Genomic DNA, 24,345 nt, shown 5'->3' with positions numbered 1-24,345 from the left:
GAATCCCACCAACACTTGCCACCAAAAACCTGGCATAAAACCTATCTGCTGTATCTCAGAGGAAAATTAAAAACCCAGGTACAGGAGGAAATATATGAAATAAAATACATGGAAAAAATCATAGAAAAAACATTGGCTTTGAAGCCAAACAAAACAATATTTGAATTCTGATGCTGTTACCTATCTGATCCTAAGCAATTTAATCTCTCTGAGTTTAATTTCCTCATTTATGTAACAGGGATTATATTGTCCATACTGTAGAATTGTCGTGAGGGTTAAATGAGACAGCAAAGAGATGTATAGGGCCCAGTACAAAGGCTGGCATTAGGAGGTTCCTAATAAACGGTAGCTGAAATTACACAGAATACTCAAATAGAAAATAAGGCTTCAGTCACATGAATATATAATTGATGAGTATTTTGCAGAGTGAATTGAAGGCTCTCTGAAACAACTTTGAAAAGACAGTGTATATTTAAAGTGATGGAGCAATTGCAGTTATCAAGCCTGAGAATTGTCATTGAATAATAAGGGTCAATGCAGACCAGTGTAGCACTGAAACCACTTGGAACACAGAAACAGAACTAGAAGAATTTAAGTAGTGCAACACTAAAGTGCTTGGCTACAACCAAAAGGTTGGAGGCTTGAATCCATTTCATGGGACAAAGACTTGGCTATCAGATTAACCAAAAACCAAACCCAGTGCAGTAGAGTTGATTCCGACTCATAGCTTCCCTATAGGGCACGGTAGAACTGCCCCATAGAGTTTCCGAGGAGCACCTGGCAGATTTGAACTGCTGACCCCTTGGTTAGCAGCCGTAGCACTTAACCAGTACGCCAGCCTAGAAAACCCTATGGGACAGTTCTACTCTTTTACATGGGTTGTTAAGTGTTGAAATCCACTCAGCACCAAACAACAACAACAACCAATAGCAGAAGAGAAAATAAATCTGAACAAGACCAAATATTCCTTAAGTACATTGGCTAAAGTTTTTAACAGTTTAACCATAAGAAAACATTATAAATTGGCATCAGAATCCCATGGTATTTTATCGGAATTTTCTATGTAGTATCATTTATCCTAATTGATAATACACTGTAATTTGTGGTAGAGGACATTCTTTGCCTCATTCTCCACCTCTCTCTGTGTTCACCTCCTCTGACATGTGACTGTGCAGTTCCTCCCACCACAGGAACAGAATATATTTCTGCGCTCCTTGATTTTGTGCTTGACCATGTGACTTTATGTGGCCAATAGAATAAAGTGTAAGGGACACTGCCAGTTTGAAGGTTAGGCCTGAAGAGGCGATATTTCTACACACTCTCAGTACCTCTGTCGTTACCGTGAGAAGAACGTGCTGGGCTAGTCTCAGGTCTTGGGGGGGATGAGAGACACGTGGAGTAAAGCTGAACCACCCAGCAGAGCCCAGTCTCAGCAGATACAGACATGGGAGCAAGCCCACTGAGTTCTGCCCAGCTGAGCCCAGACTCATTGGCTGACCCTCAATCAATAGATAGCTCTGTGAGGATAATGATTGCTTTTTTATGATATTGAGTCTTGGGACGATGTATTACACAGTTTTGCTGGCAGTAGCTATCTGAATGCAATATTTTTTAGAGGGGTCTTGTTTTTTAAATTACTGTCCCCATCTGCTCATGCACTGCCACCAGAAGGGCAACCACTCTTTGCCATTTTTCAGGTACCGGGCACAGTGGTTAAACACCCAGCTGCTAACCAAAAGGATGACAGTTCGTATCCGGCAGCCACTTCTTGGAAACCCTGTGGGGAAGTTCTACTCTGTCCTATAGGGTCATTATGAATTAGAGTCGACCGGATAGCAATGGGTTTGTTTTGTTTTGGTTTTTTGGTTTGGTTAGATTTGCTTTATAGATAATAATAAAAAAGGCCTTTGATTCATGACCTGGTTCATTATCTGGAGAGGAAAGAACAGGTGGTATGACAAATGAATGCACATCTAGCTCCTATGGATCGACCAAAAGCAAAATTGTTAAGAGGCAAAATTGGTCACCATATTACCCTTCTTTTCTTTGCTTCTTTCATACTCTAGTATGCCCTACTCCTCTCCCCACACAGACACGCCCTGAGGCTCTTAACTGCCAGTACTATCCCATGGGTCCTTCTCCCTACAGCAGCAGCATAGAGCACTATTAGGGCACATCCAGGGCATATAGTGGAGAATACATCACTGCTATCAAGGGGATCATAGGCAGGAACTCAATTGCTCCTCTCTATGCTGTCCCAAATTAGGAGCCCTGGTGGTGCAGTGGGTAAAGTGATCAGCTGCTAACTGAAAGGTTGGCAGTCGAAACTACCAGCGGCTCCTCAGGAGAAAGATGTGGCAGCCTGCTTCCTTTGAGATTTACGGCCTTGGAAACCCTAGGAGGTCGCTACGAGTCGGAATCTACTTGGTGGCAATGGGTTTTGGTTTGGCCCTGTCCCAAAGTGCAGCCAGTGTCACAATCCACAGTGATGTTCCCACCCACTTTTCTCGTTGGTCCTTCTCTCCAGGAAAGATTCAGTCCCCTTGGGACGTACCCTTCGGATTTTCAGATTTTACTGTTCATTGAGTAACAGACAGTAGATGTAGAACATGGATGTCAAGGGAGAGTTACAAAACCTCTAGAAACTTAAAGTCCTAAAGGTGGTTTTTAGACTGAAATTCATGAATCATTATGCCTTTTGGGGTCCCTGTCATTTATTTTTACCATACAGACAGGGCTGAGCTTTCTAAACCTCTGCCACTTCTGGCTTCATTTAATTAAGACTTGAGGCTGCTATTCAGTAAGACAGTCAGTATACTCTCTTGTCTGGAGTTGAAAATTTGCATCTCGGGGACACCTAGTTTGCTAGATCACTGCCCTTTTCAACAACACACAGTAGGGAGTACTCAGGGTCAGGAGAGACACAGGCAGAGACTATGGAATGTCAGAGAAAGATTGCCTCCTGTTACATAGTTTCCTCATGAAATTTGAAACAGCCTTAGATTTAACTCAATGGCTTAAATTTGCCAGGAGAAGCAAATTTTTGTTTTTAAAGGACCTGAATTTTAGAAGGAGGAGTTAACCCAAAAGAATGAAACTATGATGAAACATCGAAGACACCAGGTAGATTTGAGGAGGCAGCTGAGTCTTCTCCATAAATCACACCAGGCAAGTGACCACCTAGTCAGCTCACAATTTACCTGGTTCTGGCCTCATGACTTGATTTTTCTAGCATCTCTTCCCAAGTAATTTAAAGCGAGTTTTCTGTACTTCAACAGGATTGCAGCCAAGAACATGCTCATGCTGGTTGTTTATTAGAAAACATCTAGATTGGTGCTGGGGGATATTGGTGGTTCAGTAGTAGAATTCTCACCTTCTATGTTTGATTCTTGGCCAACACACTTCATGAGCAGCTACTACCCATCTGTCAGTGGAGGCTTCCCTGTTGCTATGATGCTGAACAGGTTTCAGCAGACCTTTCAGACTAAGATGAGCAAGGAATAAAGGCCTGGTGATCTACTTCTGAAAACCAGCCAATGCAAACCCTATGTACCACAACGATCTGATCTGCAACCATCTCGTGGTGATGGTGCAGGACTAGGCAGTGTGTTTTGTTCTGTTGTGCATGGGGTTGCCATAGAGTCAATGTTGCCATGAGTCTGTGCCACCCAAGGTTGGTCAGTGTGTCAGCAGTTTCAGCATCCCCAGAGCCTCACCAAGACCTCCTGAATCAGAATCTCAGCAGCCTGTGTTAGGGCACATTCTCCAGGTCATTCTTGGCCTTGTTAAAATGTGAGAACTGCTGATTTAGATCACCTCCAGTAAGTTACCTCTCTGGCTTTGGCATAAAAAAAAAAAGAGGGCAACTTGCATGATCTCAGTAGGACCTGGCAGCCCTGTCATTCTGTGATTTTATCTCAGGTGTTATCGGTCCCTTGCCAGCTTTGTTTTTTCTTTTTCGTTCAGGAGAGTGGCTGAATATAAAGGAAGATTATGAGAGCCAGATCGCATGGTGAAGCATCCATGTCCTCACCCTAAAAAACCTGTAAGACCGCTAGGTATAATGAACACACTGAGTATTTGATTAAGCAGGTATGGAGTTCTGATACTAAGGAGGAAAAAAAAAAAAAAAAAAGTCATCCTGCTATACACATAGGAAATAGCAAATAAAATTATATGAGCAAATCAAAAATGCCTACATATTGCTCATTTCTTTGTTCTGTCCAGAAATAATGACCATCATAGTAACAGTAAGCATCCCTGGCACCCAGATTGTGGACTTTAAATACCGTTTCCTACAAAAAAGGAAACACAGCTTCCGGCTGCATAATGGAGGGAGCGGCTATAGATTTAAAAATACGTAATAAACATTCAACAAATGCAATGTATGTACCTTGTTAGGATCCCATCCCAAAAAATCAACTAAAAAAAAAAGAGAGAGAGACAACTGGGAAAATTTGAACACTAATTGGCTATTCGATGATATAAAAGAACTATTTTAGGGAAAATAATAGTACTATACGTAGATATGTTCTTTAAAAGGGACCTTTTTTTTATCTTTATAGACAAATACCAAAATATTTATGGGTAAAATGATATTATGTCTGGAATTTTCTTCAAAATGATCCAATTACAGGGGTGGGGATGGAACAAATCAAATGGGAGCAGTTTTGAGTTGAGTTGATACAGCTGGATGATGTATAGTACACAGGGTTCATTGCTTAAAATGACATTGTTTAAAATTCTTCATAAGATCATTTTTAATTAGTAATCTAAAAACAAAAGAATAAGGGCAGAAAACATTTTTTTAAAAAATCAAATAATGACAAAAAAATAGGTATACTTCCTTTTTCTGTCATGAAGACTGATGTATGATTAAATTCATCACCTATATAGGAAAGTTGCCAGTGGGCTTCCTTCCAGGTCCACCCGTTGCTCTAGGTTTCTCTGCTTGGAACCCATCCTTGTTTTACCCTCTACAGAGATGGCTTAGTGAACAGAGTTCATGCTGAGAAACAAATGTTGAGAGAGTGCTTAGTGCAGGCATGCTGAGCACCCAGCAGGCATTCAGGACTGTTCAAGCAATAAAAAGTACTCGAAGTGGAAGAAAGAGAGGCAAGAGGACAACAAGCAGACATATCCTAGTCTCTGCTGCTGTGTTCCCTGCTCTTGTAGTCAATGCTCAAGGCTCCCTCTCCCTTAAGTACTTACCTTGACCCACTGGGAGTTAGTTACGATGGTCTGGTCTTTACTCGCAGAGGAGTACATTGAGTTCAAGACTGCTCTTCACAGATACTTCTTTTATTCCCGCCTTTGATGAGTTGTGTTGACAAGGTAAAACGGCCTTCCTATCAATAGATTTCAAACAAGTAAAAATTAAAACAACAATAATATTTTTCATCTTTAAAGTTACTAAATTAAAATATTGTGACAATCTTCAACCCTGGCAAAGAGGTGACACTGTTCATTAGAGTGGAAATTGGCACCACATTTCTAGAAATCAATTCGATATCTATGGCAAGGTAATTAGTAGCAATCATGCTTATCGAGGCAATACTCTCTCTTCTAATAATTACTAAGAGCAATATCAAGAAGATCTACAAAATGTATACACCACATGCAAAGAAGTTTGTTAACGATAGGTTGAGTAAATTATGTTACATCCATATGACATGCTATACTCTTAAAATGATTCTCATAAAGAAATATTAAATGAAATAGAAAATTCCCACAATAAAGAAGATAACAGTATATATATATATACTATGACTGCTACTACAAAATCTGAATATATGTATTTATTGCAAGTAATAATATTGAATATTTAAGAGTGTTTGCTTTGGATAGTTGGACCATGAATAAATTTTCATTCTTTCTTTATATTTTTTTCAAAGGTTTCCAAATCTTCTGCAATAGCAAGAATACCATAGGAGCCCTGTTGGCACAGTGGTTAAGCACTCGGCTGCCAACCAAAAGGTTGGTGCTGCAAACCTACTAGCTGTTTCGTGGAAGAAAGATGTGGCAGTCTGCTTCTGTAAAGATTACAGCCTTGGAAGCCCTATGGGGCAGTTCTACTTAGTCCTATAGAGTCACTGTGACTCAACAGCAGAGGGAAGAAAAATAATTTTCATAAACATAAAAATATTTTAAACTATCAGTTCTTTATTTCCAACCAAACACAATTGTCCTGTATTTCTTAATTGGCTAACGGTAATGCCTTTGATGACAGAACCAAAACAACAGTCACTCAGTACTCTCAGAGTAGGTGCTATGGCTTGTATTTTTCCAAGCAGTTTTCCATGGCTCGGTTACAATAGTCAAAAGTGAAAACAACCTAAATGTCCATCAACAGAAAAATGGATAAACAAAATGTGCTTTATATATACAATGGAATATTACTCAGCCTTAAAGAGAAATTAAGTCCTAATACATGCTACAACATGGATGAACCTTAAAACATTATGCTGAGTGAAATAAGTCAGACACAATATTCTATTACCCAACTTATATGAAATATCTAGAATAGGCAAATGTATAGAGACCAACGTACATTAGTAGTTACCAGGGGCAGGTAGAAACGGAGAGGGAAAGGGAGATTCATTGCTTAGGGGACACTGAGTTTCTGTTCAGGGCGATGAAAAAATTTGGTAACTGGGTAGTGGTGTTACTAGTACAACATAATGGATGTAATTAATGTCACTGAATTGTACATGTAAAAAGTGTGTGTGTATGTATATATATTTACCGCAATTTAAAAAAAAAGCTTAATAACACCTCTATCTCAAAGTCATTTGGAATGTGAGACACTATACATAGAAGAACCTTGTAAGTCTTTAAGTTCACCATTTCCTTTGTGTAGAAAATGCTTAGGAGGCCTAGGTGAGATACAATACATGAATATGCATTATAATCTATGAAATGTAAAAATGGTAGCCATTATTAGTACTTATTTGAATGGGTTTTTTAAGCAAATATTTTGGACTTTGACATCTTGATGCTGGTCTACCCTCTGGGTGGCTCTTGCATAACAAAGCCAGTGGTTGAGCAAGGAAAGGAAAGAACCCTGTCTTTATTTCCTCTCTGTTCCCCTCAGCAGTTTCCTGAGTAATCTGCCTCTTCCCAGGAGGGACACATTACTTTCCTGCCTTCACAACAGTCCTCCAAGACAGGACATTATTACTCATGTTCCCAGGTCTTAGGAGGCCAGCTTTAGCTTTCACTAAAAAATACTCCCTGAAAATGGCACCCCTCTTGGAATATCTCTTTGTTGCCACCTTGTTAGAACTTCTGTAATCACAGGGAGGAAGAAATGCATTGCCTTAGACTAAAAATAAACTCAAGAAAAACAACTCTCTCCTTAATTAGAACAAAGATTGCTTTTGGCTGGCTTTTTTTACCGAGCAATTTGTCAGGAGACAGTTTGGAAAAAAAATGCTGATAGAACCAGAGACTAGACTCTGCAGAGCTCTGTTCAAGGGCTAAATTAGTTCCTTACCTGGGTTCAACCATTTTTTCTCATCATACTTTGACATGTCCACCTATAAAATTATGTCGTTACATTTGCTGGACTGCTGTGACGGTTCCTAACTTCTAGATCTAAAGCATCTTAGAGGTCATATATGCCAGCATTCTTTTTAACTTAGAAATTTTCTTTAGTACCTGGACACTCCCAGAGCCAGAGAATTCACTCTGTGAGGCAGCCTGTAGTATTATTATACAAAAAAAATAATTGTTGGAAAGTTCTTTGTCATTTTGTATAGAAGTCTACTTCTCTATAACAGTCTGTTACAGTTCTGTTCTCCAGAGCTTCACCATGTAAATGTTGTGGGTTTTTTTTTCTTTCTAAATGATATTTTTCCATCAACTGAGTGTTCCTATTGGATCTCTTTTCTCTCTCCCTCCCTCTTCTGTGCATACTGCAGTACCTAAGGTTTCCAGCACAGTGAAAGATTATATGTTGGCTCTGGATTTTTGCCTCTATCACTTACTAACTGGGTAGTCTTGGGCAAGTTGCTTAATTTAGCCAGGCCTCATTTTTCTCACCTATAAATTAGGATGATTATAATTTATATCTTTCATAATGGTGTTTTACTAAGTGTTTTACTTCATGAAGATAATGCATATAAAAATACCATAGGACTTGGCATAGAGATAGCACTCAATATGTGTTTATTGTTTGTAAAGGTGATAAAGATGGTGTGGTTTTCAATACTCTCCTCATTATGGCCAGGCTATTTGTACTCTCTAGTTTTCCAATGTCCTTCTTAAATTGTAATATCTGAACAGGAGGTATAAAGATGTTGTAATCAGAAAAACTCAGAATACAGTGGGATGATTACGAGTTGATCTGGGTATTAGCTATTTGAAATTGAGTGAGTTATTTGACCTCTCTAAGACTTCCTCATCTAATATCTACTTTGTCAGGTTATTTGGGAAATTTAGTTATGGTACTAAAGTATGATAAAAAAAAAAAAGTGGGAAATCATGGTTCCACGTATTATTATTTCCAACACCCGTCTATCAGTTTGTTATACCATGGTGGCTTGCATGTTGCTATGATGCTGGAAGCTATGTCACCAGTATTTAAAGTACCAGCAGGGTCAACTGTGGTGGACAGGTGTCAGTGGAGCTTCCAGACTAACACAGAATAGAAAGAAAGGCTTGGCAATCTACTTTCAAATATTAGCCAATGAAAGCCCTATGGATCACAACTGAATATTGTCAGGTATAGTTCTGTAAGGTGAGCCCCCTAGGTTAAAAGGCTTTCAAAATACACAGTGGCCATAACGTTGATTTGAGCATACCAATGATTGTGAAGATGGCCCACAACTAGGCAACATTTCATTCTGTTGTATGTGTGGTTGTGATGAGTCAGAGCCGACTTGACAGCAACTAATAAGACGACAAAGCACTATATTTAAAAAGCACTTAGAATCTTCTTGGTAAGCAGTAAATGGTCAATATTGTCAAGAAAGGGGAAGGTCTGAGAGGTGTCTGGTGCAGCTGTCTGCCTCAGGGTTTTTTTTTTTTTTTTCTTCCTGTGTGCAGTGTCTGAGGTTACCCCATAACAGGAAGGCAGTAAAGGGAAGAAGAGAAGAGGATTTGAGAAGCATAAGAAAGAAAGAGAAAGAGGAAGAGACAGTGGGAGTGCAAGAAGGGTGGGGAACACCAGATGAGTAAGGGCTCTCAGAAGAGCAAAGCAGGGGAGAGCCACCAACATATGAAGGGTACTTAATTTCTCTTATTTTCCTTGGCCATGCCCATCCTCTTCACAAGGTCAATCATTATGATTTATATACAAATTTTAGAAACCCACAAAATTCATGCTGTTGTGAAGAACAAAGAATACGAGTTTGGGTATCAGGCATATGTTTCTCTTCTTTTGTGATCACTTTATCATGACATCCATCATTAAACCTCCTATTTGAATACCCGATGCAGCTGAGCTTTCTGCAAATTGTGGCCTTTAATTCTTTGGACTAAGAATCTGCTTATAAACCAAAACCTAGTGCCACCGAGTCAATTTCAACTCAAAGCGACCCTATAGGACAGAGTAGAACTACCCCATAGAGTTTCCATGGAGCACCTGGTGGATTTAAACCACCGACCCTTTGATTAGCATTTGTAGCACTTAACCACTACGGACACCGAGGGTTCCCAGAATCTGCTTATAGATTCTTTTATTCCATTTCTTTATGAATTCTTTAGCACTGCCAGAAAAGTTAAAGGAAACTTAGGGGGGAAAAAGATATTCCCGCCACCTCCTCGTAATTACAGGAATCTGGAGGATTGAGAAAAGTTCTTTCCACTGGGTGAATTTGACCTCAATTCTTCTTGAACCTGGACAGATACCTTTATAAGCATTTTGATGTTCAGAGTTCACTGAAAGACCAGAGCACCTCTGTGCTCTAAACTTGGAAGTTCACTGATCCCAAAGCAGTAGTTCTCAATCTGTTAACAGATTTGCACTATTTTTCTCTATGCTTCCCTTAAGAACAAACAAATTAGTTTTAGAAGAAATACGACCAGAATATTCCTTAGAAATGAGGGTGGTGAGACTTCATCTTGCTTGCTTACTTTGTTTTTTGTTGTTGTTATTTTGGCTTTAACAAACAGAAATTTATTTTCTTACAGTTTAAACTAAAATAAACCAAACCCATTGCCCTGAAGTTGGTTCTGACTCATAGTGACCCTATAGGACAGAGTAGAACTGCCCCATATGGTTTCCAAGGAGCGTCTGGTGGATTTGAACTGCCAACCTTTTGGTTAACAGCCACAGTTCTTAACCACTACACCACCAGGGTTTTAGGAGGCTAGAAATCCGAACTCAGAGCACTGGCTCTAGGGGGTTTTCCCTTTTCAGCTTCTGTTCCTGTCTTGGAGAAACCAAACCCATAAATATTTTATCTATAAATATCTGTAGACATTTCAGATTTTTATCAGCTATGCCAATACTGCCCAAGAGGAGGTTTAGGACATTTTCAGGGAACCGTTGGTGAAATTTAGTAATTATATTTTCTCACTGGGAGCTGGCCTCAAGTCACTCATGTCATATTGCCAACTAAAAATCTGACCCATTTTTACCATCCTTTTGAACACAGTGAGACAACCGAGGGGCAGAGGTGTGCTTGGAGAACACAGTGTTTGGTGTTATAGGCAGATTGTGCAATGGCATTGATGCATTTTACTGCACCCACAGTACTGCTTGTCGCAGTTTTACGCTATTTGTACGCATGTCCATATGCTTATCCTCCCGTCAACATCAGATTCAGTTAAAAAAAAAAATCACATTATCTAGTCGGAAGTTTCTTCATCAAGGAGAATGATAAGAACATCATTAAAGTGTTGAAAATCTATTCAAGACTTCTTCATTATGAATATACCCATTGCCATTGTTGAGTCAATTTCAACTCATAGCAGCCCTACAGGATAAAGTAGAACTGCCCTATAGAGTTTCCAAGGAGCAGCTGGTGGATTTGAACTACCGACCTTTTGGTTAGCAGCTGATCTCTTAACGACTGTGCCACAAAGGCCCTGCAGGACCTAGAGCTTTGGTATCATTAACTGGTCAGTGTTTACAGGATGCAGAAGACAAATCTCAAGTCCAATACGAAGTGCAAAATCAGATTGGACTCAACCACACAAAGTTAGGACCTAAGAAAAGAACAAATCCTAGAAAAAGCCCACCCTAGAGAAAGACACAATACTTGTTTGTTTCAGCTTCAGCTTTGGGTATGGGGGGTGGGGGCGGTGCTAGAAATTAATTCTCCCCAGACAATCCATAACTACAAGCCAGCTATTTCACCATTTGAGGTAGGAATCCACACTATTAGTAAAAAATTAGTAGGCCCCAAAAATCCCATGTGAAGAATTTAGTTTGAGATGACCCACTGTTGGTTTTGCCCCTTGTACCTGGAAGAAGTAAACGGAAATAAAAATACAAATGCGTAAAGAAATAGGAGTATGTTAAAAAGCAAATGACTGAAAAATTGACCAGACAGTTTGAAGAATAACCAAAATGATACTTTTGGAAATAAAAAATATACCAATTGAAATCAGAATCTCAAAGGACTTCTCAGGCAAAGAAAATAAAAATTGGTGAACTATATAATAGATATGAAAAAATTACTCAGAATGTAGCACAGAAAGAAAATAATAACAACCACACTGTACACTCTTCTTAGCACTTTATGCATATCTCTATTTTAATCTTCACAACAACCTTAGGAAGTAGATACTATAACCTCCCATTTTTAGATGAGAAAACTAAGGCACAGGGAGGTTAAATAGCTTGCTCAAACTCATACAAGTAATAAGAGATACAGACATAATTTCAACTCAGACAGTCTGGCTTTAGAGTTCTTAAGGACTATTCTATGTGGGCGGCACAAATGGTTAAGTGCTTGGCTACTAACTGAAAGGTTGAAGTTTTGAGTCCACCCCAAGACACCTCGGAAGAAAGGCCAGGTGATCTACTTCTGAAAAAGTCAGCCATTGAAAATTTACGGAACACAGTTCTACTCTGATGCACATGGGGTTGCCATAAGTTGGAATCCACTCAATGGCAACTGGTTTATGTTCATATCAAGGAAATGGAAATAACAAAAGGGGAGTTAAATGACATGGAGGTTAAATGAGATGCAAAAGAAAGAAAAAGAGTGGTGATTTTTAGAGAGATAATGGCTGAGAATTTTCTAGAAATGATGAAAAGGATCAATCATCAAATTTAGGAAACTCAAAAAATCTGAAGCAGGATAAATAAAAAGAAGTCCATACCTACACACAGACAGTGAAACTGTAGGATGCTAAGGAAAAAGAGACTCTGATATTAAAGGCAGCCCATTAGAGAAGATACATCACTTAACAACAAGAAAAAATTTATTACAACCCCTGAAGCCAGAATATAGGAGGATATTATCTTAAAAACTATGTGGGAAATAATCTTCAAACTACAATTGTATAACAGGCAAAATTATCTTTAAAGAATGAGGGCAAAATACAAAGATTAGAAGGTCCATAAAACAAAAGGAGGCTAAATGGGCACACCAGCCCAGGGGCAAGGACAAGAAGGCAAGAAGGGATAGGAAATCCGGTAGCTAGGAACACAAGGTTAAGAAGGGGAGAGTGTTGACAAGTTGTGGGGGTGGCAACCAATGTCACAAAACAATACGTGTATTAATTAATGAGAAACTAATTTGTTCTGTAAACCTTCATCTAAAATGAAAAAAAAAAAAAAATGAGGGCAAAATGAAGACGTTTCATACAAACAAAAATTGAGAGTAATGCCAATTCACCCTCGTTAAAGGAATGCATAGAGGATGCATTTCAGAAAGAAGGAAAGTTATACCAAAAGAAAGGTCTAAGTTGCAAAAGAAAAAATGTTAACCAAATAACCTGCAAATATATGGATAAATCTAAACAAATTTTGTATAAAGAAATAATAATAATTATACCTAATTTTGGGGTTAAAAAATACAACAGAATGCTAAAATACCGGACAATAATGTGATATGGCTTGGGAGGTGGTTTTCTGTGAATGTGCTCTAAGATCTTTGTATTGATTGGGAGGAAAGTGAGGCACGTTTTAACTTGAGGTTTTAAGTTAATATGAAAGTTTGTATTTCTTTGGTAGCACGAAAGGAATAAAGATAGAGTGACTTCCAAACTAGTAAAGTAAAAAAATAAACTGAATGAAAAACAAATTCAATAAATTCAAAAGAAAAGGAAGGCAAAGAAGAAAGGGAAAAAGGAAGAAAAAAGTAAAGCCTACAAAAAAATGATGCAAATAAAATTTAAGAAGTAGAAATTGATGCACACTTTATTAATAATGAATTTAAATAGATGAAACTCTACAGTTAAAAACAAAGGTTATAAGACTTTATGTCTAAAAATCCATTAGAATTCCATTATACAGATACATCTTAAACAAAAAGACTTAAAAAATTTGAAATTAAAAAAAATAATTAAAAGGCTATACTAGGCAAACACTAACAAAAACAAAAAGAAAGTGCCTTAGGCTGGGTTCTCTAGAGCAGCAAAACCAGTGCAGTGTATACATATAGATAGAGAGACATTTATATCAAGGAAATGGCTCATGCAGTTGTAGACGCTGTCAAGTCCCAAGTCCATGGGTCAGGCTGGAGGCATCTCCTCAATCACGTAGCTGTAGGGGCTCCAAGATTGAAATGTCAGACAGCAGCCAGTTTACAGACTGCAGAGGCCTACAAATCCCAAGATCGGCAAGGTAAGACTAGCTAGCATGTAAGCTCCGAGCTAGCTCAAGTCCCAAGAACTGGAGGTCAGATGAACAGAAGCCAGCTGCAGGATCCAGAGTGAGCCAAAGCCAATGAGCCTTGCCAGAAAATCCACCTATTTTGGATGCAGGCTAGACCCCAAGGAAAGTCCCTTTGAAATGATTGGCTGTTCACAACCGATCTCATCGTGGAGGGGATCACAGTATATCAGATCCCATCATGGAGGTGATTACATCATTACATAGCTGCGAAACTACATCATAACTGCCAAACCACTAAGAATCACAGCCCAGCCAAGTTAACACAGACCCTTAACCATCACAGAAAGAAACTGATACATCTACATGGACATCACTACAAAATGGGCCTTAAGCCATGTATAACAACTGCTGTAATAGGGCTAGGTACAGGCTGTTGTGGGGGAAAAGGGAGAGGAACCTAATTCTTCCCAGAAAAGTGAAAGGAACAATTGAAGGAAGAAAAGGAAATAAATATTTGACTAATATTTTTTGGGAAACCCTGGTGGCATAGTGGTTAAGTGCTACGGCTGCTAACCAAATCCACCAGGAGCACCTTGGAAACTCTATGGGGCAGTTGTACTCTGTCCTTTAAGGTCGCTACAAGTCGAAATCGACTCAACGGCAATGGGTTTTTTTAATATTTTTTGAGCAGTTGTTTATTTCTGGTCCTGACTTGGAGATTTATTTGCAGCCTCTCTTTTTAAATCCATATGATAACCTTCTAAAATGTGAATTATTACTCCCAGACTAAGTAAATTGCCTGAAGACACATAAGTGACTGAGCAGGAAACTGACTCAGATCTGTCAAACCAGAAAGCTCAATATGTGAAAACCTTGATTTGTAAGAGTTTCTGTGTAGGGATGACAGAAAATATACAGGAGACCCAGTTAAATTTCATTTTCAGATAAACAACAAATAATTATTTTTATATAAGTATTCCATGCAATATCTGAGATATACTAAAAAAATTACTCCTTATTTACCTGCAATTCAAATTTAACTCGCATCCTGTATTGTTTGCTAAATCCAACAACTTCATCCGGCAGAATTTACCAGGTGGGAGTGGCAGGCAGCAGATGCCCAAAACAGACGGAAAGGTTAGCCTTCCACAGAGTTAGTTCATGTACTTCTGAGCTAAGATTTTTTTTTTTTTTTCTTAAGGTAGAAACACTGTCCTGGGAAAATCAAAGTCATCTCTGCTAGGATAGATGGGCTGTAATAACAGAATTATGGACAAAACAGTGTAGAGGAGAAAAAAAAATTAAGAGTTCTCACAATCCAGTCTGCTCCTTTTGTGGTCAAGAAAACGAAGATCCTCAAAAGCGTGAGGGACTTTCCTATATTACTGAGTGCCAGGCACAGAACTGCATTGCAGTCCTCTCAACTCCTGTCCTGGGGTTTTTCCACAACACTGAGGAATCAATGCAATTAACACGATTCCAGTGAACTCACCCAACAAACAGGCCCAACAACGCCTACTAACACTGACGTGGTGATGGTAGACTATCTTTGTTTTTAGCTGGAGCATTGTGTTATGCCTTGCTGGTAGAGGAAGTTGGGGATGCTGAGGCTGGACATACAATGCCCACAGAAGGTTATGGTACTGAATTCCTGTTTCCACATTCACCCATGAGCCGGAGTCCACTCAATAGTAACTGATAAGGACAAATTCCTTAAGCCCCCTGAGCTTCAGTTTAACTGACAAGAGTTATTCTTCAAAGAATAATGAAGGGAAAGGGGCAATCAACTGTTAGCTAAACCCTCTGGCACTGAAGCTCCTGCTCTCCCTACGCAGCACTGGAGAAGCAAATGGTATAAGGCACCATCTTGATTCTCTGTTGTGCTCAGAGATTGGCAACTTCTTTAAAATAAGTAAATAATCTTATTAAAAAAATAAAACACCACAGAATCTTAAAGGGCGTATTTAACTATACAAAGCATATTTAATAGTGTAAAATACATTTTTTAAAAATCCATGTGGATTTGGGATTTCTGGCTGCTTAAATGCAAACCACAGTTCAAGGACCAAATGCCATCTTCCAGGTGTTTTTGTAAATAAAGTATTACTGGAAGGCAGTCATGCTCATTGTTTACATATAATCATGGTTACTTTCCTTCTATAACAACAGGTGAGTAGTCATTGAAGAGTCATTATGGATCATAAAATCCCAAAATAGTTACAATCTGACCCTTTACAGGAAAAGTTTGCCACCCCTAGTTTTAGATCAAAGGATTTTTTCCATCATACGTAAAAGTTGAAGGCTATCTATTTATGTGCTTCGATGGTGCTAACAGCATGCTCAACAAGGTGGCAGCACACCAGGCTGGAAGCTTGTGTAGTTTGAAGTCAGATCTGGCTTTATATTTCACCTTATGTAGAGAATCATACTCGTGAGATTCTGGGGGGATTAAATCAGCATTACTCGTCAGACACACAGTAAGTGTTCAATAAATGTTCAACTTTTCCCTCTTTCTCTACTTCTTCAAAATTTAAATGAATATCAGCTTTTTCCCTACACTCTGTCATTTCTGGTGTGAGAAAGAGAAAAGAAGAGTAGCTTACAAAATGTTATCCTGAGACCGTGTCTTAGTTATTATCTAGTGCTGCTCTAACAGAAATACCACAAGTGGATGGCTTTAACAAGCAGAAAGTTATTCTCTCTCAGTCCAGGAGGCTAGAAGTCCAAATTCAGCGTGCCAGCTCCCAGGGAGGGCTTTCTCTCTGTGTTTACTGTGGGCGAAGTGTGTCATCAATCTTCCTCTGGGTCTAGGTGTTTCTCAGTACAGGAACCAAAGGACAAGCTCCACTCCTGGCCCTCCTTTCATGGGGATAGGAGGTTTCCCTCTTCTCTACTGGCTTCACTCTTTTATAACTCAAAAGAGATGGGCTTAAGGTACAACCTAATACTGTAGATTGAATCCTGCCTCATTAACATCACTACCTCTAATCTTGCCTCATTAACATCATAGAGGTTAAGATTTACAACACATAACATAATCACATCAGATCACAAAATGGTGGACAATCTTACATCCTGGGAATCATGACTTGGCCAAGTTGACACATATTTTTGGGGAACACAATTCCATCCATAACAGACGATGATAAAATTTAGACAAAAAAAACCCACTGCTTAATTTTGTCTAAGCATGGACAAAAACAAGGTCACTATGACACCCATAAAATACTAAACACCACCTTTCTTGGATTAAATAAGCACATATTTTTTTACTCAATCACAAAATTGTCTCCACTTTCTGACAGCATCCAATATAGAGTGAATCTCCACTTATTTAGACTCTCTCCTAAACCACCCAACCAAGGCCAAACCCTATAATAGATTGTTTCTAACTCCCTCTTACTGAGATGCCCATGGTTCCCATGTGCCTTTTCTCCCTGCAATGAGTAAAAAAAGACAGCTTGTTCAACTACAGGTATCCCTATGGTCTTTGGTTGAATGTCATGGACCAATGCAGCAATGAGATGGGAGTAGTTTCAGTTTGGCTTTCTTTGTGGTTACTATAAAAACTATCAACTCTGGAATGGTGGTAAGAGGGAGGAGGGAAATAATTATTGAATAAATACTATATCCTAGGTATTTTTCATACATTATCTCTTTTGATTTTCACAATACTCATTTATGTTAGGTATCCTTATCTCTCTGTTGCATAGACAAGAAGTTAAGTTTTGATGGAGTTGAGCAAGGTCATGCATCTGGGACATGGCAAATGTGTTTGTTACTTTGAAGTACACAACTTAAGACAGATTATTGCCAGTCATTATAAAGAAAGCCTAGGCAATAAGGAGGTAAGTGATTGGCCAATGTCTCCCTGTGACATCTTCTTGTGTAAATATTGCGCATTGCTGAGTACTGGGGCCATGATGCACATGTTGTGTCTCTGAATGTTTCAGAAACATCTCCATTCCTCTTTGTCTGGCAATCACCAAGGTCTCTTGAACCTAAGCTCCTGGAGCAGCTGTTAGTTGTGTCCATGGTGGTAGGACTTATCGCACAAGGTTAGGAATATGAGATGAGAAAGAAGCAGCCACCTAACCACTAGCCTTCATCATCACCCGGGGAGACTGATGAAACTACTGGTGCCTAAAGTCCCATCTCAAACTACTGGATCCAAATCTGTGAGGGGACCATGGAGTTGATGTGGTTAACAAGTTGTTCGGGTAACTCTAATACAGACCCACCTTGAGAATCACTGCCTAAATGTAGATGAATGTCAGATTCCTTCCTGTTATTCCAAATTTCATCTACAAATCAAGACTCGGTTAAGAGTTTTACCTTCTGACCTCTCCAAGTTTGCTTATTGCCACCCTTCCTAAATTCCCACATCATTCAGGGTCCACATCATACAACTCATGCCTCAAGTATGGAGGCTACAGTGGGGGGACTTGAGGTCAACATTCATTCTCCTGATCTGCAAGACCTTGCACCTTGATTTCTACCTTTGCAATGTAAAGAAAAATGGCCTCAAATCTGGTCTGGAAAAAAGCTTTTTGTGTGTAATCTAATTCACCACTTTCTTCTGGGAAGCAATTAGCATTCTTGAAAAAATGCTTTACATTTTTTCTAATAAACTTTAATGGTACTAAGACCTGTTCTAGAAAACTAGCTACCCATCCAAGCATTTTACTAGTGATGTGTGCTCAAGATTCTTCTTCCTTTTAGGCAATATAACAAAGTCTACTGCATAATTTTGTGTAAGCATGGACAAAAATAGGGTCACTATGCTATCCATAAAATACTAAACACCCCTTTCTTGGTTAAAATGAGCAACTGCTACCACTCATTTTTTTTTTTTTTTTTTTGGTAAACGCCTCTGCCAAGAGCAAAGTTCATGGACTTTGAATTAATCTTTTCTCATGAAACCAACTTGACATTGAACTTTCAAGTCATCTTAAATTTTCTGGAAAAAAAAAGAGTAAAATAGAGATTATTACATGTAATTCCTCTTAATAAACCATAAAACATTTTATAAATACAGATTTTCATAATGACATGTTACTTTTGTTTAAATGGATCAATTTTGCCTTTTCCAACTAGAGTGCAGTCTCCTGGAATGCAAGGCCCATAAATATTTGCATATGTCTCTATGTCTATGGATCTCCTTATAATATTATAAAGAGTGAGGCAGGGATAATAATCCCTATTTTACTATTAAATTATTTCCAAATACTTAAGAGAACCTAAAGACGTTGATGTCAAATTTGCTTTATGGGAAGAGATCCCAAACAGCTCAACAAAATGATTTTGCTCTTGGTAGAGATATTTATAGACCAGATTATATATGTATATATATTAAAAAAATGTATATATATATATACATATATATATGAAGCATGGTGAGAAAGAAAGAGAATAAAATTAATGTGACTAATTTTTTTGGATTTTTTTTGTTGTTGTATCTCATGTCCAAATCTCAACTGAGAAGAATCTCTAAACTAGGCTGTTGCATAGAACAAAGACTGTGCCACGTGTGGTCACTGCTCTGGAAGGAGATTGCAACCCAGTAAGAAGATAAGACCCACACTAGAATTATCTTTAGTAAAAGACAGTGTATGATGTCTCATGTGACTGCCATTGCACTAGGTGGCACAGAGATGAAAATGATTCCACACTTCTGTTCAGCGAGATGTTATGATATGTTTGACATTCTCTCGCTGGAGCTTCACCACCCGTCTGTCAGTTTCTCATACTGTGCTGGTGTGCATGTTGCTATGACGCTGAATCTATGCCATCTGTATTTCAAATACTAGCAGGATCACCTGTGGTGGACATGTTTCAGTCTGGAGCTTCCAGACTAAGACAGAGTAGGAAGAAAGGCCTGGCAAACTACTTCTGCAAAGTAGCCAATAAAAAACCTTGTGAATCACAATAGAATACTGTTCAATATAGTACCGGAAAATGAGCACCCTAGGTTAGAAGACACTCAAAATACACAGTGGCCACAACAATGAACCTGAGCATACCAACAATCGTGAAGATGGTACAGGACTGGGAAATGTTTCATTCAGTTGTATTTAGGGTTGCCATGAGCCAGAGCCAACTCAACAACAAATAACAACAATGCTGGAGTTCAACACATGGTAGAGTGAACCTGAACTCTTAGAAGAAGGAAAATGAGAGGACTCCTTCCCAGGCAGGATGAGCAAGTCTCAGTAGCAGAGCCTCAGGCTAGGACTAAAATAAGAGATGAGTGTTGGGAATCTCTAGGAAGGGGAAGTACTGATGCTTCTAGGAAGTGATCTCTAACTCTGAATTTTACATTTCCCTCTACCACATTGTAATTATTTTAAGTGACCATCGAACCTTCGATATAGTTCAACATATAACTTCAATATAGTTATAGGCCCCCCAGGCTGGCCACATATTTTTGTAACTAAAGTTTTTATCAGAACACAGCCACACTTTTTCTTTTACGTAAAGCCTATAATTGCTCAGCTCTATAATTTTTTTTTTTTACAAGTATAGACCGGAGGGGTTACCACCAAGATCATGTGGCCCACAAAACCTAAAATATTTCTTGTGTTGTCCTTTAAGAAAAGTTTGCCAGCCAAGCACTGCATAATTAACTAAATGTCACAGATTTCAGTAAGTTATGTTGGAGGAGGGGAAAGGGGGGACTCCACCCACATTTTGGGGTAAAGCCAACCAGCAGGGTGTAGAGGAAATCTGTAGACAGAGCTCAGGGCAGCAGTCAGAATGGAGGGGAATCCCCTAACTACCGGACTTGGTGGCCCATGTCAACACTGTCAAAGGAAGATTCAAAAATCCCTAGGGAGGGGACTAAGCCTCTTGTCATCACCTTAGTGAGACATTGGATCATAGGATATATTTGGTTATATACTTGGGGTCCCTTTTATGAAGGTTTTGGTCTTCAGACTATAATTGGGACTAATCTCAAGGAGATTTTAAGGAAAATGGAGAACTTAAGGAGATCAAGGAATATATCCTCAGCATAGCTTCGAAACTGTTGAGTAATGGGTGTTATTTATCCCAGAGTGATCCTGCAGAGGTTCACTCTGTAATCACATACCAGAGTAAACAGTATGTTACTATTGGAACTTCTGAGATGGAGGAAGGGGTGGGCAGGTGGGATGCACTCTTTTGAGTAAGGTTTTTTCAGGCGTAACATCAGATGCATACACACAGAGTTGTGCAGTTTTCATTAAAATTTCTTAACATTTTAAAATCTTACAGTTAGAATTTCTCTTGAGAAGTGAATGAGGAAAAGCTCTGAAAGTCGTTAAGTGAAGTATTACAGACTGAATTGCCTTTCTTTTTCTTTTTTTGAATGAATCATTCCTAGAGAGAGAAGGGAAATATATTTACATTGATCACAAGTCACTGCTCTGCCCATGTGGCTTTGAAGAATCTCTGGCAAACAGTCCAGACTTGGCATCAACCACTGGTCAGCCAATGGAAATCAATCCTGAACTTCTTTATCAGGGATGGAAGTGGTGTCCTAAATTCTATTAGATCTGGCTTTTAGATTGCCCATGAAAATCTACTGTTTATGAGCAATGTCCCAGCTAGTACAACCTTCTACCTGTCTCAGGGTAGAAAGAGCTCAGATACTGAGAGTATTGCTTGCTATTCATTAACAAAACTTCACTCTCCAGTGACCCTATCCCGGAGAGTAGGTTACAGGCAAATTTTAAAGAAGTATTTCTCTCTCATATGAATTAAATTCAACACATTTTACCCATTTAAAAAGTGATTTAATCCCCAGGAACTGCAATCTTTAGTTGGCCAAGTATTTTGAAATCACAGTTGCATCCAAGTTGAAAACAGAAGCAATCACAGGGCTTAGCAACCACTGGCCTTAGAGCATTTGGGATTCAAAGCCTCCAGCATCTGTGATGCATAATCTCAATGACAGAGTCTTCATATTTTTATTCATTCACTCATTCATCCATGTATTCATTTCAGAGATGTGCCAAACATTATTCTAGATACACAGGTGAAAAGACATAGTTTCTGCTCTTAAGGGAATCATAGTTTTCTGAGAGAAACAAACCCATCTTAAATCCAGTTAGGTCATGGTTATCATGAATAATACCATTGTCACTTTAAAACAGGGTGGGCAATAAGAAAGTTTGAAAAATAATTTCACATAATTCATGAACAAGCACTGAAGATACATTACAAAAAAGCGCCTCAGGAACATTTGGTGACAATTATTCTCAAGGTTATTACTTTGAAGATCACTAAATTGTGCATATGAATTTTAAGTTTGTTTAAAATATTTTCAAATATCATTTTAGCCATGATGTGCTATGTCTTTTGTAATACTAGCCCAATGTTCTTGAGTCAATTTTGACTCATAGCAACTCTATAATAGGCACCCAATAAACATTTCATATATTCATTGGATATTGGGTTTGGAAACCACCTTAGAAATCAATTAGTCCAGTGGTTCTTAATCTTAATTGTGTTTTGGACCACTTTGAAAACGTGATGAAATCTAGAAACGTTTTCTCCCAGAAAAAAAGCCCATATTCACATACACTCAAAATTTTGTATGCCATTTCAGAGGCTTGGTGGATCACCCCAAGACCGTCCGTGGACTTTCTTAGTGTCCCAGGATTCACGTTAAGCACCTCTGACCCAGACTACCTCTTTAACGTTATAATAGTCAAAAATCATTGCCTAGAACACAGACTGGCACACTATGGCCTATAGGCCCAATCTGGTTCAACTTCTGTTTTCATACTTTCTGAGAGCTAAAAATGGTTTTTACATTTTTAAGTAGTTACATTATAAATGGCTATGTAAGTACCTACATATCATCCTTGATTTTGCCTCTTGGCCTGTAAAGCCTAAAGTATTTACTATCTGACATTTTATAGAAAAAGTTTACCAACTCCTAGCTTACAATAGTTAAATAATATTTCCCAAATCACTCAGCCAATTATTAGAAAACAGAGGATTAGAATTCACACCACCTGATTCCTAATCCTTTGGTCTTCCCATTACTCATATTGACTGATAAAAATATTGAATGATTGATTTACACACAATTTTTTTTAAAAAAGGAGTTATAGATCCGAAGTTGGAGGAGGTAAGTAGGGATTAGAGGAAGACTAATTAACAATCCGTAATATGCAACTTCACTTGCTGAAAGGGAAGAGAACTTGAAGCACTTACTGTTGAAGATCAAAGACCACAGCCTTCAGTACGGATTACACCTCAACATAAAGAAAACAAAAATCCTCACACCAGGACCAGTAATCAGCATCACGATAAGGAGAGAAAACATTGAAGTTGTCAAGGATTTCATTTTACCTGAATCCACCATCAACACCCATGAAAGCAGTAGTCAAATGAAACGATGTATTCGCATTGGGCAAGCCTGGTGCAAAAGACCGCCATCAAGTGTTAAAAAGTGAAGACGTCACTTTGAGGGCTAAGGTGCACCTGACCTAAGCCATAGTATTTTCAATTGCCTCATATGCATGGGAAAGTTGGACAATAAATAAGGAAGACTGAAGAATTGATGCCATCGAATTACAGTGCTGGCGAAGAATATTGAATATATCATGGACTCCCAGAAGAGTGAACAAATCTGTCTTGGAAGAAGTACGGCCAGAATGCTCCTTAGAAGCAAGGATGGCAAGACTTCATTTCATGTATTTTGGACATGTTATCAGGGGGAACAAGTCCCTGGAGAAGGACATCATGCTTGGTAAAGTAGAGGGTCAACAAAAGAGACGAAGATCCTCAATAAGAAGAATTGACACAGTGGCTGCAACAATGGGTTCCAGCCTGAGAAGGATTGTGAGGATGGCGCAGGAACGGGCAGAGCTTCATTCTGTTGTACACGGGGTCGCCATGAGTCTGAAGTGACTTGACGGCACCTAACAACAAATCTGGAGTACTTAATAAATAATTTCTCGGTTAAGTATGAAATTGCACAAGAAACTGAAGTCCAGAGAATCAAGTGACCCATGCAAGGCTATAAACTCTCAAACTGAGGTTGTGAATTACTTATTTTTTTTTTTAATTTTGCAATGTATTCCATTCCATTGATAGGAAATGCACTACTTCTCGAAAACAGGAAATAATGGTACTGAAAAAATTTCACTTAAAAGTTTTTATTTGAACAAGAGTTCTTAACTTTTTCTTAGGTGACTTTTAAAGTTATTTTTAGATTGCAGCTGCCCTATAATACTTTTAAATGGAAGGAAAAAATTTATTGGAACCATTATTTTACTTGTTATTTTAAATATATTTCTTTTAAAATTTTCAAAGTACCTGATTGCTATTGATTTTTTTCTCCCCCTTCTATTGATTAGGGCTGAAAGAATGGTTTCAAATTGTGTATGACAATATTACCAGTAAGAAATTCTAAAGATTTTCATAATGGAAACCATATTAAAGCATCACTTGAAAGATAAGCATTTGAGTAATATGCAAATGTAACAGCAGTTCATCTAGAGACCTTTACAATGTTTTTATCCAGAGTCACTTTTGTGAAAGATTCTGAAACCATTTTTTGTTTATACTTACAAAAACAAACAAACAAACCAAACCTATTGCCGTCGAGTCCATTC

At 38.5% G+C, this 24,345-nt stretch overlaps 1 protein-coding gene across 8 annotated transcripts in view; it reads right to left on the bottom strand.

The window, feature by feature from the left end:
• Positions 1-24,345, bottom strand: part of GPR141 (G protein-coupled receptor 141) — a 111,341-nt gene that overhangs the window by 86,461 nt on the left and 535 nt on the right. For 7 of the 8 annotated variants that reach the window (XR_007518498.1, XM_049894514.1, XM_049894519.1 and 4 more), the window contains exon 2: positions 5,212-5,348. Coding sequence is in view for 1 of the 8 variants with exons in the window: in XM_049894514.1 (XP_049750471.1) it covers positions 5,212-5,268 (57 nt within the window). In the remaining 7 variants the exon portion in view is untranslated. Of the gene's footprint in view, positions 1-5,211; positions 5,349-24,345 lie in introns of those variants that run through there. The other variant, XM_049894521.1, reaches the window with a different exon arrangement.

Source organism: Elephas maximus, chromosome 8, assembly GCF_024166365.1.
Source record: "Elephas maximus indicus isolate mEleMax1 chromosome 8, mEleMax1 primary haplotype, whole genome shotgun sequence".
Classification (NCBI taxonomy): domain Eukaryota; kingdom Metazoa; phylum Chordata; class Mammalia; order Proboscidea; family Elephantidae; genus Elephas; species Elephas maximus.
The sequence above is the reverse complement of the archived record's forward strand: the minus strand, read 5'-3'. Positions and strand labels throughout refer to the sequence as shown.